Genomic DNA, 19,218 nt, shown 5'->3' on the forward strand with positions numbered 1-19,218 from the left:
TAAAATATGTCAGTGTTAAGTCCCCCAAACACTGGCACATTTTAAATGATTTCTCAAAAATTCCAGGAACTCCCTTTTTTTCTATGCACAGCAAAATTAGAAAAATAATTAGTGAAGGCCCAAGAGACAACCTGTTCAGTTAGTTTATGCAGTTAAGTATGTTCAAGCATATACTGTAGTGTAAAAATATGATACTTGATCAGTAGTATTAACATTATTTTAAAATATTTTATACATGTTTTATCGGAACATTTTATGGTATGTTATCTCAATAATTGTTGTTGCAGAACATTTTACATATGCTGTAAAATCTATTTTGTATTTATATAGGAATTTGATCCTGAAGAATTTTATCGTTTGTTAGAAGCTGCAGAAGGTCATGCAAAAGTTCAGCAAGGTGTAACAACTGATATTCCGAAATATATCATTAGTAAATTGGGCCTAAACAGAGATCCACTGGCTGGTAGGTTTATTTATTTATTTTATTTTATTTTACCCTGGGTTAGTGGGTCTTTATTTGTTTAAGAGAAAGTCTGACAGTCCATCCCCCCAAAAAAAATTTAATGATTTTTTGCCAAAGCATGCCATTTTGATCTCTTCCTTAAACTGAAATAAAAAAAAAAAAAAATCTTGTTAGGGTTTTATGTATGTTTTCTTTGCCTAAGGAGACTCGATCTGCAGAGAGATACCAAAAATTCAACCAATGAACTTTATAAAATTTAGAGCATTATTTATTTTAAACCTTTCCATTAGTGAAATAATTAAGGAATAATAAATATTAAACTATGATATTTTCTTTTGTAGTTTTACACTTTTGTTTACACTTTTGTAGTTAAATGCTCAAATTTCAAATAATAAAAAAAATCAGGCCTCAGTTTTTCATTTATTTGTGCTGTGATGTGCCTTCCAAACACTGCTTTCTTCTGCTTACTTTTAGTCTTACGTTTTGAAGGAATTTAAAAATTATATTCAGCTACTTTTGAATTCATTGGCCACATAATTTCTTTTGTAGTTTTACACTTTTGTTTACACTTTTGTAGTTAAATGCTCAAATTTCAAATAATAAAAAAAATCAGGCCTCAGCTTTTCATTTATTTGTGCTGTGATGTGCCTTCCAAACACTTGCTTTCTTCTGCTTACTTTTAGTCTTACGTTTTGAAGGAATTTAAAAATTATATTCAGCTACTTTTGAATTCATTGGCCACATAATTGAAAATGTTGGAAAAAATTAAAAGTGTTAGTTTAAAGCATGAAAATGCAGTGCTAAAATGAATTCAAATTGAATTATATTCATTCAGTATTGTTAAATCTAAATGAATAATGAAAGTAAAAAAATTGTAAAACTTAAAAAATATAAACTTAATCACAGTAGGTGAGAAAAGTGTAGATTGCGTTGAACTCTATGTGGCTCATAATTAATGTTATAATTTAAATAATAAATTACTTTTTTTTTTCTTTTTACTTCCTTGTACGAAGTAAAAAGAAGTATTGTAATCGTGAAAAATTTTGGGTATCATATTTCAAAGGAAATATCCATTTTGTTGGCTATCGAATGCAATTTAACGATATTTTTGCGTGACATCTGAACGTAAGGACAGAATAAAGGATTCTTCCCCCCCAAAAAAATAATAAAACTGATTCAAAATGAATTCTGAAGAGAATTTTTCATGGCATCTGTGCATACGTAAGTACATATCTCGCATAACTCAAAAACGAGTAGCCTCAGAACATTGAAATTTTGTATGTAGGCCTGCTATAACATGTAGATGTGCACCTCATATTTTGGTTGCAATCAGCCACATCAAAAGTATATAAAATATATAATATCCATTTTGTTACTCAGCTCTGAGCTCAGTTTTTTTATTCTTATGTGTTTGTAAATTGTGCATTTTTTGATTTAAAAATGATTGAATTATGTTGTTCTGGTTAAGATTTTTTTTGCCTTTAGTTAACCTGCGAGCAATAATTGTGGAATTATCAACAATAGAAAAGTTTTTTAAGTGAGGCTAAGCCTACTTTTTGATTACCATAGCGGCCATGTTTGTTTACATTTGAAACTTAGCAGAATAGTACATTTGTTGGCAATTTAGAAAAACTAAGCTTCACTACAAAGATAATGCGCTCATTTATTATTGCGAATTTGATTATGCTTAATCCATTCTGGAATTTATTTGAGGAAATAAGTGTTTAAGATTTACTTCATAATTTTTAATATAGATATTTTGAATTTTTATGTATTTTTGCATTGTCGCGAAGTGAGAACTAGAATGAGAAATACTTAATTGTCTGTGAAAAACTGTTGTTTTTTTGTTTTGTTTGTTTAATTTCTTTTACACAGCATTTTAGATTAATTATAGTATTTGAATGGAGCATGTGGCAACGATTAGATAGTTCTTCAGATGATATAAATTTTATGCATTCCGAGTTATAAAATGAATGACATATAATGCTGTGAAATGAATCTAGCATCAGAGTGTCACTATGATAAACAAATACAGTGAATTTTAAAGAGTACATTTATTCTATTTTGGTTTATGCGCTATCGATGAAGTAGATTTAATTCAATCCAGTAAGTTTAAAAGAAATGCAAGAAAAATGCGTATAATTTAATATTCCATACAAAGAAGTCATGTGGTGTACACATCAGATTGCCCCCCCCCCTGTTGTTAACGTTAAATACAATTTATGAAAGTATGTTGTGCATTTATGTTTTTAAAAGTGACATCTGACAAATGGTGGCCATTGTCAACATGAATTGGACCTTCTCTAGGCTGGGAGTTGTACATGACTGTTGTTAGAATTCCAGGCCCTAACTTTTGAATTGATCATTTAATATTTGTCTTAAGCTGCTGTATGGTTCATGGCTTATTTGCTTAGATCTTTCCTTTTAAATAGCCTTATTATATTAAAATTAAAAAATCTGGAAATTTTATGAATCTTTTATGTGACCAAACTGTATATATACAGTGGTGGACACTTTTGGAAATTTTTATGTTTTTGAATTTTGTATGCTTATAGAAAATGTTACGTTTCACAAAATGCAAACTTGTATATATCATTTTAAAGAGAATTTATTACTGAATTCAATACAAAACACAAAATTCAATTATTTGCAATACAAAAAAAGTTATATGTACTTTAATATGAATAAAAAATCTGATGTATACACCACATGACTTCCTTGTATGGAATATTAAATTATATGCATTTTTCTTGCATTTCATTTAAACTTATTAGATTGAATTAAACCTACTTCGCCGACAGCGCATAAACCACAATAGAATAAATGCATTCTTTAAAATTCACTTTGTTTACCATAGCGACACTCTGGCGCTAGGTTTACTTAACAGTATTATATTTCGTTCATATTATAACTCAGAATGCACAAAATTTATATCATTTAAAGAATAGAATTACCTAATTGTTGCCACATGTTCTGTTCAAATACTATAACAAAGCTAGAATGATGTGTAAAAGAAATTAAGCAAACGAAAAAAAAAAGAAACAGTTTTTCACAGACGATTGAGTATTTCTCATTCAATTAATTCAGTTTTCACTTCGCGACAAGGCAAAAATACATAAAAACTCAAAATATTCTGCTGTTTCACATGTAAACAAATATGTCCGCCATGTTATTTAAAACTTAACTGCACTTAAACAGCTTTTAAATTGTTGATAATTGTACAAATATTGCTTCCAGAATTACGAAAGGCATAAAAACTTTAACCGGAAGATAAAAACAACATAATTCAATCATTTTTAAAGCAAAAAATGTACAATTAACAAACATATAAGAGTAAAGAAACTGAGATCACTGAGCCGGGTAACAGGGTGGATATATTTATAAATATATTTATATACGTTTGGAGCGGCCGATTGAAACTAAAATATGAGGTGCACATCTACATGTTATAGTAGTCTTATATACAAAATTTCAATTTTCTGAGGCTACTCGTTTTTGAGTTAAGCAAGATACGTACGTACGCATGCACGTACGTACATACGTTCGTACAGACGCCACAAAAAATTCTCTTCAGAATTAATTTTAAAGTAGTTTTTTAGTTTTTTTGGAGGAAAAGAGTCTTTTATTCTGTCCTTACGTATAGATATCACGCAAAAACATCGTTAAATTGCATTTGAAAGCGGTCAAAGTGGATATTTTCATTGAAATATCCTGCCTGAAGCTTTTCGCGTTTTCAATACTTCCTTTTTACTTCGTACAAGGAAGTAAAAACACAGTTATGAAGTGGTTTGTAATGTCTAGCTTTCCTGGCCAATCACTGTTCTTGTTCTGAGAACCAATCAAATGTTAGTAACTGCCAGTAGAAGCTGACATCATGTTTACACTTGAAACAATTCATTATTTCGCTTTGTTCTGTAGAAGGAGGACCTGTTTCTTATACACTGCAATTACAAGTAGGAATTTTTGTAAAAATTTTTAATATTTAGTCAAGAAGCAACGACATCAAATAAAAGAGTAGATTGGACACCTAGAAAGAGATGTAGTATTATTGTGTTACGAGAAAGTGGTCTTTCCTATGTTGAAATCGCAAGACAGGTGGGTGGTTCAGTGACTACATCTGGAGTCCGAAAGTTTTGTTTACAATATCAGAAGACAAATTCAATAAAAAACAAAGAAGGAAAAGGCCGAAAAAGGTGCACCACATCTATTGATGACAGAAGACTAAAAGACTTCAAGACAGAAAAATGTCATCAGCAGCCATCAGAAGTGATCTGAATAATGCTGGTGTTTCTGTCAGTTCAAGAACAATCAGGAGAAGATTAACAGATGTTGGACTGAGAGGTAGAATTCCACGAAAAAAGCCTTATCTTAATTTTCAGCAACAACAACAACAACAACAAAAAAAAAAAAAAGACTGCAGTGGGCAAAGGAACACATTAATTGGACAGATGATCAGTGGTCACAAGTTATATGGAGTGATGAAACAAAGATATCGTTATTCGGTAGTGATGGGCGAAAATATGTAAGACGTAGAATAGGAGAAGAGCTACATCCTGACTACATTCAAGCAACTGTGAAGAACCCAGTTAGTGTTATGATTTGGTCATGCATGTCAGCAGATAGTATTGGTCGCCTTCATGTCATCGATGTTTCATTGAGCTGACAAGAGTTTTAAGCTCTTCTTTCGTTATAACATGATGGCAGGAAACAATCGATGGGACACCAGAAAATACATTTACACTATTCTAGAAACAAAACTTCTACCTTCCATCACAGATTTCTTTCCCAACAATGCTTCGTTTATTTTTCAGCAGGATTCTGCTTCTTGCCACATGGCCAAAATATCAAAGGAGTGGTTTCGTACAAAGAGCATTAAATTGTTGTCATGGCCTTGAAACAGTCCTGACCTCAATCCTATCGAAAATTTGTGGCACCGTTTGAAAACTCTTGTCCGAATGAGGCGCCCATCAAATAAAAGGGAACTAATTGAGGCTATAAATGTTTCCTATCATCATGTTATAACGAAAGAAGAGCTTAAAACTCTTGTCAGCTCAATGAAACGTCGATGTGAAGCTGTAATCAAAAAGAAAGGGTACCCTATTAAGTACTGATAACTCACTGCAATCATCACTATCTAATGTATATCGATAACTATTATCGTTTAACTTTTTTTGTATTGCAAATAATTGAATTTTGTGTTTTGTATTGAATTCAGTAATAAATTCTCTTTAAAATGATATATAAAAGTTTGCATTTTGTCAAATGTAACGTTTTCTATAAGCATACAAAGTTCAAAAACATAAAAATTTCCAAAAGTGTCCACAATTTTGGCCACCACTGTATATATATGTTCAAAAATACTTTTCACGGTTTCTTCAAGTACTAAACAATACAAGGCAGTAGAAGTAGTATAGATACTGAAAAAGTATGAGTCAAGGTGCAAATTGGGAGGGTCATTTTGGAATTATAATTAAGAAATCAACATTTATTTATAGCTTTATGGACAAACCCTTATCTTCTTGGATGGTTAAGAAAGCCATTGTATGTCACGGAGAATGTTGAACTAATTGGTGAATTGTTGAAGCGTTGGATGCATTTCAAGCATTTAACAAGTAGCAGTATGTTGTTTATGTCCTAATAATCATTTTCACAGCAAAATTGAACAGATTTCATTCTTTGTTTAATGATGAATTTTTTCCACCTTAAAAATTTCAAGTGTTGACTGTACAGTACTAAAAGAATAGAGTATGTCTTTTATATATTCTCATGTCAGTGTTAACAATCAAATCATTGTCATTTTAGTTCTAAATTATATGAGTCATATCATTTAATTTGTATAATATTTACTTTAAAAGCTTATATTTCACAAAGTTTTATACGCCATTCTATTTCGTGCATTTTAATTTAGAAAGTTTTTACACCAGACTGAGAAGCCAACCAAACTAATTTTCAGATTTGATATAACATCTTTTGTTTGATAATTTAATTCAAAGATTATCATTTTATGTCACAGTCAGTGTGTATGACTTGATATGAGTTATACGCTTGAAATTAATTATTACATTAGTATTTCAGTATTAATTATGAATGCATTTACAACTGTTCATTAGATTTATCAGCAAGGAAAAAATGTAGAAAGGTACTTTAAGATTGTGTTGAAGATAATAGTAATGAAAAATGCTATAATTATATATGTAAAAACTAAATGAAGTGCTGAAAAGGATCTAAAATCTTTAACTGTGAGAAGGCAAAAAATTTTATTTAGTTGAAAGTATAGTTAACCTTTTCATCTTAGCTGAGTGTACTATAGTTCAAATTATAAGATATTTCTTCCACGTTCTTGACATGCCTTCATGATGCGGTCTGCGGTTCAATTCTCGGCGACGTTGCATATTTTTCATCTCTCTTGCTTCCAAAATAACCTAATAGCTCTATACTGGCACCTGAACTAAAAGGGTGGTGGATAATGATTCTCTCCACCCAGGATTTGGCGATTGGGTCCCCTAAAACACCAGTCACCTTTTGAAAGGGGGGCATATAAGGTATTTCTCCTGCCTTCTTAGCGTGCCTTCCTGGTGTAATGGTCTGCACATTGGGCGCGTATTCCAGAGGTCCGCGGTTCGATTCCTGGCAAAAGCGTTGCTAATTTTTCATCTTTCCTGCTTCCAAAAAAAAATACCTAATGTCTCTACAAAATGACAAATAGCAAATTGAAAAGGTATTGCATATTCAACCATGACTAATGCAATACCTTTCCAGCTGTATTTTTGTATAAAAATTATAACTAATTATATAATAAATGCGAAAAGATGCCAATGCTTCGGACAGCATTTTAGTTAAACTTCTTAGAATATTCATTCTGCATTGTGAAGGAATTTTCTGCATACCTATAAATTCCAATAGCAGTATACTACTTATATATTAGTTGGTCTTCGAAATAAAAGAAATAAATCTATTGAGTAACAACTACTCAGTTATTTATTGAATGTGCAGAATCATTTAGCATTATTTTTATTCATTTTTTATGTTATTGGCAAGTATGAACTTTATTTTAAATTTAGAAGTGTCTTTTGTTAATCTTCTTAACTATAAAGCCAAACATTTCCTTTTCATTTCGAAATCTAATTAGTTCAGGCATTTAATGCAAATTTTTTCTGTTGTAGAACTCAGTCGTGATTTATCAAGTGATTTCGATGGGCAGGAGCAAACAGATTATTCAGCGGTTAGTATTCTTCATTTTTGTATAACAAATCATATCTTGTATGTAGTAATGTTGAATAAAATATAATTTTAAGCTTATATATTTTTAATCTCTCTGATAGCAAACAGGGCGAGATCTTTTCCCCCAATCATCTAAACCTCCAAATGAAAGTGATTTTGAGACTGTAAAATTAATCAGCAATGGAGCTTATGGGTACAAGAAATTATTTTTCTGTAAACTTTAAATTTTAATGTGCAAAATCTATTGCATAAAAAAAGCTTGTGCTGTGAAGTAAAAACATAGTTAACAAATTTTAAACTTATATGATATTTTATCTAGTTAAATATTTATTATTTGTGAATTGATATGTGAGAATATTTTTTTATCATAAAATCATCAACAGTCAGTTTTTCTCATTTGTTTGATTTTTTTATCAAATTTAATGTGCCATATTTTTATATCTCTTTTTTCAATTTTATATACTAAAGTCTAGTTTGTTCTAGTTTGACTTTTGATAATAAGCATGTAATAATAATAATATCTTCAAGTCAATAATCATTCAGTAATTAATCAACATATTTATTAGCTGTGCATCATTTGTACTATGTAACCACAATAATTAATTAGCATTTCCTAAAACTAAGAAGCACTAAAAATTGCTTCTTAGTTTGTAATTGTAAAATAAAGTTTACAACTTGGCCTGTTAGATTTTTCTTATAATGTAACATTTTGCTTGAACTGAAATTTCCAGGTACTGAATGATATTTTAATAGATATTTTCCTAACCATAACCTTTGTTTCTGTAATCTAACATTAAAAGCATATAATAAAAATAAACTGCTGGCCGTTAAAATTGTAAAATTTGAATCGTATATATTTTACAAATATCTTATAATACAAGGGTGAAGTTATTAAAATTTAAATGAATTTAAATATTGTTGCATTTTTAATGGCTAGGAATGTGTGTATAAGAAACTATTAATGGTATTTGTCCTAATTAATTTTGCACTTTATGAAAAATAATAAAGGTTTTGCAAAATTTACTTTTGCTATAAGGAAAAAACTATTTAATTTTTAATTTTGTTATTGCTTGAAAAATTATATTTGTGGTTTAACATTTTATTTGTAATTTTGTTGTTCCACTTACCATTTGTTATTTATTTGCTTTTCTAAGTATATTTTGTAAAGTACTTAACTATTATACTATTTATTAATAGGAAAAAAAATGAAAAATATTATAATCTTTCTGGAACAGCCTGTGGTGTAGCCAGAGCTTTTGTGACCATTTACTGCCCCCTCAATGCTTTAAAAAAAAATCTATAAAGTTTCAAAACTATATGCAGAGAAACAAATAAAAGCTCTGTGTGTATTTTAGAAATAAAACTCGAATTTGAACATTCTGAAGAGCTATATTCTTGTTTTTCTGTTAGTTGAATCATTGATGATATTCTAAAAGTTTGTTTCATTATTTGTTCAGTAATATTATAGTACTGTAAGACGCCGCTTAACGCTGTTTTGTTTAGCGCTTTTTCGGTTTAGCGCTCTTTTATTTCAACCCGAAGATTCCTCGAAATTGCTTGCAGTACTACGGGGATTCCTCGAAATTGTGCACAGCGATACGGGGATTCCTCGAAATTGTACACAGCGCTAGGTTTCCAAATAACATATCCGAAACAGTGTAGTTGTGTTTCTTGTTTGGTGCGGTGTTGTACAAACGCATTTTTATCATTTGAAACATTTGTTGACATTATTGGAAGTATAAATTTATATAATACTACAACGATTAATACAGTTACAAATATTATGATCTTTAGGTTTTATCAAGGGTGATAATAAAAAACAAGAAAAGAAAGCAACCGAAAAAAAGCATTTCACTGGAAACTAAAATGCGAGTGATTAGAAGATTAGATTCTGGTGAACGTTAGTCTCAAATTAGGGCTGCATTGAATTTGGCAACTTCAAGAATAAGGACAATTCTTAAGAATAAAAAAAAAATACTGTAATCGGCAACTGCAACTACGTCAAGCTCTGCAACTAGAATTACCTGTTCTAGAAATAACATTATAGAGGAAATGAAAAAACAACTGTCTATATGGATTGGCGACGAAATTGAACGCAATATGCCATTCAGCCAATCTATCATTAATGCCTTTCTGACAAAAAGGCAGAAAATTGGAAACACAGAATAGACTGAATGATCTGACTGAGAATTTTATTTGTTTTTATAAGTGTATTCGTTTATATTGTTTTTATTTTTGTAAGAAATAAATGTTTGGTTTGATTTTTATTTAAAAAACATTATTAAATTTAATACCTAACCAATTTTCTGTCCATCTTTTCCTAACCCTATTATTTACATGTTAAGATAGCCTCATTTAGCGCTGTTTCGCATTATGCTCTATTTTGATGGAACGTATCCCCCGCGTTAAGTGGGGTCTTACTGTATTTAGAACTGTAATTTAAAGAATTATTAGAATATATGGCAGAAATTCAAAACAAACATCTTTGCTTCATCTTTCCAAGCAGTAGTAAAATAAAACTGTGCAGTATTTCACTTCCAATGAGGGTCTTCTTTATTTATGTCCCCATAATCATGGTTTAATTGACATTTGTGTTTTTCATTCAAATGTTTTGATAGAATAAGGAAAGCATAACATGAACATGGAAAGAACATGGAACTACTGAAATCTCTTTAAATTATTTTTACTACTCTGTCCAATGAAAAAACAAATCTCTCTTCACTTCAGTTTTGTATCACAGTTCAGCATCTCGGGATTGTTTACCTCACCAGTGAATGTAAGTTAAGACATTCGTTTGGCCTAGGGTTAGAACCCAAAGAAATGTGTATTTTCATGCTTTTTCCTTATCCATAGTGTAAGGTATATAACGTTTTATTCATTGCACGTGATGTAACTATGAGTCAGTGCTGCTTTTGTTACTTGAAAATTAGCCAATTCCCGGTTTTGAAGACCTTCTTGGAGAACTTCTCTCTATGAAAAGAGAGAAATCTTTGTGGTTTTGCTTTCATCCAATAAATCCCAATCCCTCTTTGCTGGGAAGATTCATATGACTAGCCCTAATGTATAATATGCTTCACCTAAAGAATGATTTTACAGAAATGTGCCACAGGGGAAGGGGGAACTGCTCTTTCTAGCTACACCACTAGGAACAGCTAATAGAATTTTTTTTATTACTCCTTTATTTACTGCAATTTTTATTTTATTTACTGCAATTTTTATTATACTGTTTAGTTCATAACAGTTTGATATATTGTTATAAGATGGAATGTTGAAAGTTATATAAAACATATTATTAAAAAAAACATGTATTGTGTTCTTTCAGTGCTGTGTACTTAGTTCGACATATTAAATCAAGGCTAAGGTTTGCTATGAAAAAAATTAGCAAACACAATCTGGTCTTAAGAAATCAAGTGGAACAGGTGTATGCAGAGAGAGATATTATGAGTTTCACAGACAATCCGTTTGTCGTTAGCATGTTTTGCAGCTTTGAAACAAAGGTGAATTTAAATTTCATATATTTTTCACTGTACAAGAGGCACTTATTGATAATTAAAAATAAAAGTTTTTGGTTAAGGAATTGTCCATTTTTTGTCTTTGAGCATTATTTTGTAGCAGTAATCGTTTTGCTGTTATTCTAATCACCATAATTTGTTAGAAACATCTTTGTATGGTCATGGAGTATGTTGAAGGAGGTGACTGTGCAACACTTTTAAAACACATGGGACCATTACCAGTAGATTTGGCTCGCTTTTACTTTGCCGAGACTGTTCTAGCAGTTGAATATTTGCATAGTTATGGAATAGTTCACAGGGATTTAAAACCTGACAAGTATGTATAAATGCTACATTTTATGTTGCTTTAGTGCATTAGACTGTATTGTTAATATTGTTAAAACCTGTGAAATATTTAAAGGTACAGTCAAAAGTCGTTAATCCGGACTCGTTGGGACTTCGGCGATTCCGGATTATCGATTTTTCCGGATTATAGATCATCAGTTTAAATCTCGTAAGATGGCATGCAGAAATTCTAAAATTAAAAATATGAAACCATAATTTATGAAATAAAGAACAATTATGATCTAAAGGGTATCGAAATTTGCAAAAAGAAAAAGCTTAATATTTATTTGTTTACTTTATTAAACATTTCTTTCAATGTAAGTTGTTTAAGTTTTGCTTCGTTTCATGTGATAATACTTTCTCTTTAATTCTATTAAACAGACATAATTTCTTTTTCAGTTACAAAGTTCCGCTGTTCAAGTCCTATAATTGCTTTGTCGAGAACACCGACTAATTTGTCAATCGAAATTTTTTCGTTTTCAATAACCTCTGTCACTTTCTTCGCTATTGGAAGCGAATTATAATGACGAGGAACTTGTTTTAAATCATATCAAAGACGGAGCACATCGAGATGAATTACTACATTTGGTAAGGAATTATAAGCCAAATAAAATAAAAACATCTGCTCTGAAGATAAGGATAGTGCTGACAGATCAACTTCCAATTCATTACGCGGCGTTCCCCCCACCGAGCAGCGTGAAATTGATAAACAGATTTCGGATTTCAAAACATACTTTCGCTTTAGATCCTTTACATATTAACAAATATATATCGGAAATTCTATTTGATATAATCGAAAGTTTAAGCTTACTTTTATAAAATTGCTCTTACAGTCTGCAAAAAATAATAAGCCGGATCCAATTCGAAAATTAAGGAACAACGCTATCATCAACATTAACTGAAATAGATAATTAGATAATTTTAGCTTATACATCTATTATACATAAAACGCGCACGCGAAAACGTATTCTGCACTTGCGCACACTCATATGCGCAGTCGTAAAAGGTCTTACGTGCACGCGTAAACGCCTATGCGCATGTGTCAATGCGGCGCATGCGCAGACAGTTTTTAGTTTTGAGGTCCAGATTATAGATCATTCCGAATTAACGACTTTTGACTGTATTTAGAATATCGTATCTAATCTCTTTTATACATATTGAACAAATTTTTGTCAATTTTCATTTCTGTTCCATTGCATTATAAAATTTTAGTAAGAACTTTTAAAAATTTAAAACATTATTGCAAATCTGGTACTTGTAGATCTCTGACCACAAGAACTCCCCCCTCCCTTAAACTGCTGACACAAAAATTTGGGGGGCATAGTTCTGTGATTGTAACAAGAATAGCATCAAAATAGTTTGTTTAACTCATATTTATTAACATAAATTCAATTTTGAGTTCTTTTAAAATGGAGCGACGCACATTGCGAAAACCTCCCATAAGTCCTTTTTTTTTTTTTTTCATATTTCAAAGTTGGCAAAGGTAATATACAAATATGAAAAAGAGTGTCTTTTTTTTTTAAAGAAAGTTTGAGAAGGCCCAGAATAACAAATATTACAGAAGGAATGCACAGAAACAGAAAGCTCTTTCTCAGCTGGCCTCCACGGTCACCGGATTTGACACCCTGGGTATGAGTCCTGAATAAATAAACTCTTTCATATATGTAACACTTTATTTAGGGCCAGCAGTAAATACCGCCTGGTGCAATCTCTACGGGTCCTAAATTCTGCTACAAAGCACTTTCCTAAGTTCTAAATCTTCACTGCACCTAAACTCTGCATCCCAGTGCTTTCCCTAAATCATAAAAAACTTCTCATTCCTTAATTTTGCCACTCGATGCTTCCTCAAATTCCAAAAATTTTGTCCCGACATTCTAAATTCTGCTGTCCGGTCCCGACATATTCTGCTGCCCCTTTTGTGTTTATGGTGAATAACATATCAGTTATTCTTAATTAAAATAGCACTAAATGTAATCTTTTGGCCTATGAGTTTCATTAACAAAACCATTTTTTAGCATATGAAAAGAAATTTTGGTTGACTTTTTCCTTGTCAACATTTCTTAGAGCATTTAAAAATCTATAATCATCGCCAAGCGTAATGTTTATATAAAATATTGCCATGCCCTTGTTATTCAATTTCTAATATATAAAAAAAGTTTAGACATCACTGCATGAGTTATTACTGAAGCTATCATGTATTGATAAACATGCAGTGATGAAAGCAAAATATAATAAACAATGGTTCACCAGACCGGCGTCAGGGATATAAAATAGGTGGATGTTTCAGTTTGAGATGTATGCTAAGCAGATACTCAGATATGAAGCCAAATTGTTATCACAAATTTATGCTTACATGATTCTTTTTCCATAACGAACGGAAGTATTTTATTTAGTGCCTAAGTGAAATTAAGAATTGGAATTTTTAAGTGAAAATCTCCACATGTTTTATTATGGAAGGAAAAATCAAATGCGCATGCGTAAAGCATTCTAAAAAAAAGTTTATGGCTTTGAGGTGCGGATTTTAGATCATTCTGGATAATGAAGTCCGAATTTCGGATTTTGTACTGTATAGCATTGTTCTAACATAGGTAAGATAAACTAACACGCGGAACAAATGTTAATTTAGAATTCAAACAACAAAAATCAGCATCATATTTGCATATTTTCACAGTGAAAAGTTGCAAATATAATGCTGATTTTTGTTGTTTGATTTCTAAACTAACATAGGTAATGTGACGTAAAATTATAATGCAATGTAATTCCTGAAATGCACCTTCCTTTTCCTTAAATAACACCAAATTTTTTCCATTTTTTGATTCTACAACTACCTAGATATTAATTTTTTAAATTTTTGGTGAGAAATTAAAAAATTTATCTTGGTGCATTTTTTTTCAGTTTGCGCCAACAATAATTCACTTGGCAAACTTCTTAATTTACCGCAACCTATTTTCTTTTCCTTTTTTTCATTGTACATGAGCGAAAAAAAGATCATCTTTCATACTTTCAAATAATTTTAACAAAGTATATTAACCGCATTTGGCATTATTATCTCTTATAACAAATATGGCAAATTTCAAAATGTGCCAAAATATAAGTTCACATATATCTTAGGAAATTTTGAATATATCTTAGGAATTTTTTGCATGCATGCTTCGAAATACATTTAATTAAGGTGATGGTAAAAATTTTATAGGTTATAATTCAAAATTTTTTTAAAATACAAAATTAAAAAAATAAATCGTAAAAAATTGGCAAATTTTATTTGGAGTGTACCTTAATTTGGAAATATGAAATGAAGAAGCAAATAAGTTTAATAAAAAAAAGAAATATCAATAAATATATACCAAATTCAATTGACATGTAGGAGCTAAAATTTTGAGAGTTAATTTTTTAGAAACTACTCATGCGATTTATACAAAGCTTGGCACTTGGGCATAATCTGAGTCATAGAATCGAAATATGGGAAAAATTGGTATGTTGTTTCAGAAAAAGTCATCTTTGTGTCAAAATCCGTATGTTAGAACAAGGGTATATATAAATCTAATATATATCCTAAGTTGGCTTTCGAGACATGGAAAACACTAGTTACATTTCGACAATGGGTTCAGTAGAACAGGAGATATAGAACTTTTTTGTGTGTGCATAAGGTGTACTAACCACTTACATCACAAGATCATGCATGGAAATATGGCAGTTCCTGTTATTCTTTCCACTTAAAGGGCATTGAAGTATGAGACCCAGTTAACCAAATTTATTGTTTATCTCATTTTAGTTTGGGTACCATTTAGAAATTAATAGAATTTTCAGAGCATGAAACATAAAAATCAATTGAGATTCAGACCATGATACTTCCATTTTCCAACTGGATATGCTAACCACTTACCCCAAAATCATGCATGGGAAATGCAGTAATTCTTAAAAAGTATGAATATGTGTGTCACATCATTCATTTTGAGGAAAGGGAAATGGGTCAGTGAAGGTCACAGCACAGGTATTCTTACAGCAAAAACGTTCAACAGAATCTAGTGATTAGAATGAAATGCATGTGTCAAAGACAGATTTTTATTGGATTTCTTATAGTTGTTTCCGTTTATGTGGATTGTAGAAATTTGCATAATTGATCAACTTTTGAAATGAGCAAAATGTTTAACTTGTAGATTTTATTTTTTGGCGCTTTTCTGCTAAGTGGCCATCGTGCTTAATGCCAGAATTGACAAACTCAACTAACATGAAAATTGAAATGTTGCCAAAGGCTTATGCGGTGGGTTCTTAAACGAGGAAAAATCTATATTTTTTGCTTGCCACATGAAGTATAATGTATCATTTTTATAATATAAAATAAAGAGGTTTAAGTTAATTGAGAAGTAAGTTTGTATTTGTATATGCAGCTTAATAAGGAAAAATGTTGGTATTTAATATGTACATTTGTTTTCTTCTTAAATAAATTCATATTAATTCTCATTATTGAAGAAGCATCCTTCTAAATTAAACGATGTTATAAAATTAAGCTTTCATGAAATTTTTTAATTTTTAAGCTTATTGAATATTATGTTTGTTTTGGAAATATCCCCAGAATTTCATTCTTATTATTCTTTTACAGTTTATTGATTACCTCAATGGGTCATATCAAGCTGACTGATTTTGGTTTGTCAAAAGTTGGATTAATGAATTGTAAGTAATTCTTCATAAGTATCTACAGAAAATATAATTCAATTATGGACATTTTATTTTTAATTCTTAGAATATAATTTCTTCAGATGTATACTTTTTAATGGATGATTATTGAATTTTTATGATGATCTATTTAAACTACTGAAATAAGTTAACTACAACATTCCGTTGTTTATGCATTTTGTCGAAAAGTCATGAAATATAAGCTGACAGGAAAAATAAAAAGAGCAACTTTAAAAGGGAATTTTAAGTTCATTCTGTTGAGTTCAATGAAATTGTGGTTGGGAGCTCAAAATCAGTGGTATCATACAATTGAACAGTGTTCATCTTCACTATACAGAAATGTGCAAGTTTTTACCCCCATTCTTTTGGTACTTGTTAAAAACAGTTTGGAGAATGGAAGCAGGACAGACACTGATACAGGTCTATAAAGACCTAAAAGTATTGAAACAATCATATGAAATACCTGGGAATGATTTAAAGATACTAGTGATGTATGCAGGCAATCAGACCTAATTCAAAAATATGCTGTAGTATTCTCTAAGGATTGTTATTTGGCAATAATTGTTAAAAGAAAGAGACAACTGACTGCCATCAGCTGAAATTGCAAAGGAATTCACTACAACAAGAATTTTCCTATATGGGTTTACCATGAGTGATATGCTATATAAAAAAGGGCCATGGCTAAAACTATGATTTGTTTTCAAATGACATGGGCTGTGAAATATGCTCTGTTGCAGTGGCTGGTAGAATCATGGTATGGGTGAATATTTTGAATGGCAGTGCTGGTCTACACGTTTTCACCAGTGTAACTTTGAGTGCTGAAATGTTCAGAAATGAAGTTCTTGATCTGTATGTTAAATTGCTTAGGAGTTCAGTCAGTTATAATGTGCTCCTAATAGACAATAATGCTTGCCTTCATCATGCTGCATTGGTGACCAGTTATCTTTTTTTGGGGAGTGGAAAACATTCCAGTGGAGGAAGTTACCCACATGGATTCGAGTCCAATAGAACTTATGTGGACTGCACTAGTGTGCCAACTAGCATCACTGCAGCTCCCACCTAGCATCCTCCAGAAACATCAAAGCGCTATTCATCATGACACGTTGTGGCTGCAGAAATCTTGGACAATCTGAACACAGCATGGAAAATTTCAGTAAAGCTTTCATTTTGTTTAGGGGGACCATATAGCTTATTAATTTTTTCTGTGTATCTCTAAAACTTGTAACACCGATTTTTCTGTATCCTACTTTATGTCACATTCCCTATATTCTTATTTAAACTTATTTTTTGAAAAAATAGAAATTCTTTGTTTGAATTCTAAATGGTGATTGGATAAAAGCTCATATTAAAATAATATCTCTGCAGGGATAGAAATGCTGCATTAATGCAGATGTGGAGAGGGGTATTTTTATATTTAGATCAGAATTTAAAGTTCTATTTGTGCACGGCTATTTGATAGCATTAACCGAATGGTAACATAAAATGATGAGAAAAAATAACTATGATTTAAAATAAAATTCTGCAGATTTCCTCCTCCATCCTAAAGAAGGACTTGTGTGTGACCTCCCTCAAAATTCATGAGAGTTATTTGAAATCCACGCTCAAACTAAGCTTAGTTTTAAATACTTATTTAAAGTTATTATTCTTATTTTAAATTTAAATGCTTTTTTTTTTTTTTTTTTGCTTAATTTTAAATGGTTGACTAAAATCGAAACCAAGCTGTTTGATGACTTAATTCCTTACTTTCCAACATTTCTCTGTCACTTAAGAGTTTTCATAATCTGTTTTGACTTTAGTTTAAAAATTTATATTCTGTAATATTTTGAGCGTATTGACCAAAATCGTTCTTTTAAAACTGTAATTCTGAAATAAGGAGTTACCTCAATCTTGTTTTATACATCATCAATACATTATTAAGTAAGTTTGTTGGAGTACATTTTTGCTTTAGCTATAATCTACCAAGATTTCCTTAATAATGTGTGATGTAGTTTTAAATCTATGTGTGATTCTTGATATAGTGTTTATAAGTCTGTGCTACTTACATTATCTGCACTAACTCTTATTTAGGCAACAAATCAAGCTTAATGTGCTGAAATCTGAGTGATTAACTGTTTGAAAATTTATTTCTTTTGTTTGCTATTATTGATAAATTCAATAATAAAATTTGTTATTTCTTTTATGATGAAACAGAAAGTGAAACTAATTTCTCGTTTTATTTCAGATATTTTAAACATATTTTGTAGGAATGGAATTTTCATTTCAACTTGTTAAAATAAGGAATTTTTTAAAACATTTTTTTGCAATCTTGTTGACAGCTTTTTTCTTTCCCATTTCTGAATAGTGGCTACAAATCTTTATGAGGGCTATATTGACAGAGAAACAAAACAGTTCACTGATAAACAAGTTTTCGGTACTCCTGAATACATAGCACCAGAAGTAATTTTACGCCAAGGATATGGTGAGAATTAATGTTTGAAATATTCATTTTCTTATAACAATGTTAAAAAGTTTTATAAATAAGGTTTCTCAAAAACTGCTTTCTTTTTTATGCTGTAAAAATTCTATTAAATTTTTAATGCTTAAAAGTAGTATAATTATGTAATAAGCCACTGAAAGAAACATGGTGGAAGGAAATGAATGCAAAAAATAAGGCAGGAAACTATTACATGTTATAAATAAATAGCATTTATTATCTTAGCATGGTCATCTAAAAACTAATTTTTAAGGAAGGCTGAATCTAGGCTGAATTTTTCCTAAGTTGAAAATAGAACATTTTGAGACCTAAAATGTTTTTGTAATCCCTATTTGCCCATAAAAATGCATTTAATTTTTGTAATGTTTTGTAAATGTTGAATAAACTCTTTACATTCTCTTGTACATTTTTTTCTTCATTTTCCTTCATGTTATTTTTAGAACTAGATCTAAAATCATAAAACTTAACAAGCATTAATTCAGAAGTCAAACATCAAAAATCAGCGTTATGTGTTCAAAAATTTCACAGGACTAGTTTTTGAAAATATAACG

The 19,218-nt window shown here is 30.5% G+C and overlaps 1 protein-coding gene across 4 annotated transcripts in view; it reads left to right on the top strand.

Moving 5' to 3' along the window:
• Positions 1 to 19,218, top strand: part of dop (microtubule-associated serine/threonine (MAST) protein kinase dop) — a 189,818-nt gene that overhangs the window by 74,365 nt on the left and 96,235 nt on the right. For all 4 annotated transcript variants that reach the window (XM_085821506.1, XM_085821508.1, XM_085821509.1 and 1 more), the window contains 7 exons: positions 331 to 463; positions 7,627 to 7,685; positions 7,786 to 7,877; positions 11,007 to 11,181; positions 11,340 to 11,512; positions 16,121 to 16,191; positions 18,536 to 18,652. In XM_085821506.1, coding sequence (XP_085677632.1) covers positions 331 to 463; positions 7,627 to 7,685; positions 7,786 to 7,877; positions 11,007 to 11,181; positions 11,340 to 11,512; positions 16,121 to 16,191; positions 18,536 to 18,652 — 820 coding nt within the window. The remainder of the gene's footprint in view (positions 1 to 330; positions 464 to 7,626; positions 7,686 to 7,785; positions 7,878 to 11,006; positions 11,182 to 11,339; positions 11,513 to 16,120; positions 16,192 to 18,535; positions 18,653 to 19,218) is intronic.

This window comes from Stegodyphus dumicola, chromosome 8 (genome assembly GCF_044657685.1).
Source record: "Stegodyphus dumicola isolate Sdum_Otavi_A_Nest chromosome 8, ASM4465768v1".
Taxonomy (NCBI): domain Eukaryota; kingdom Metazoa; phylum Arthropoda; class Arachnida; order Araneae; family Eresidae; genus Stegodyphus; species Stegodyphus dumicola.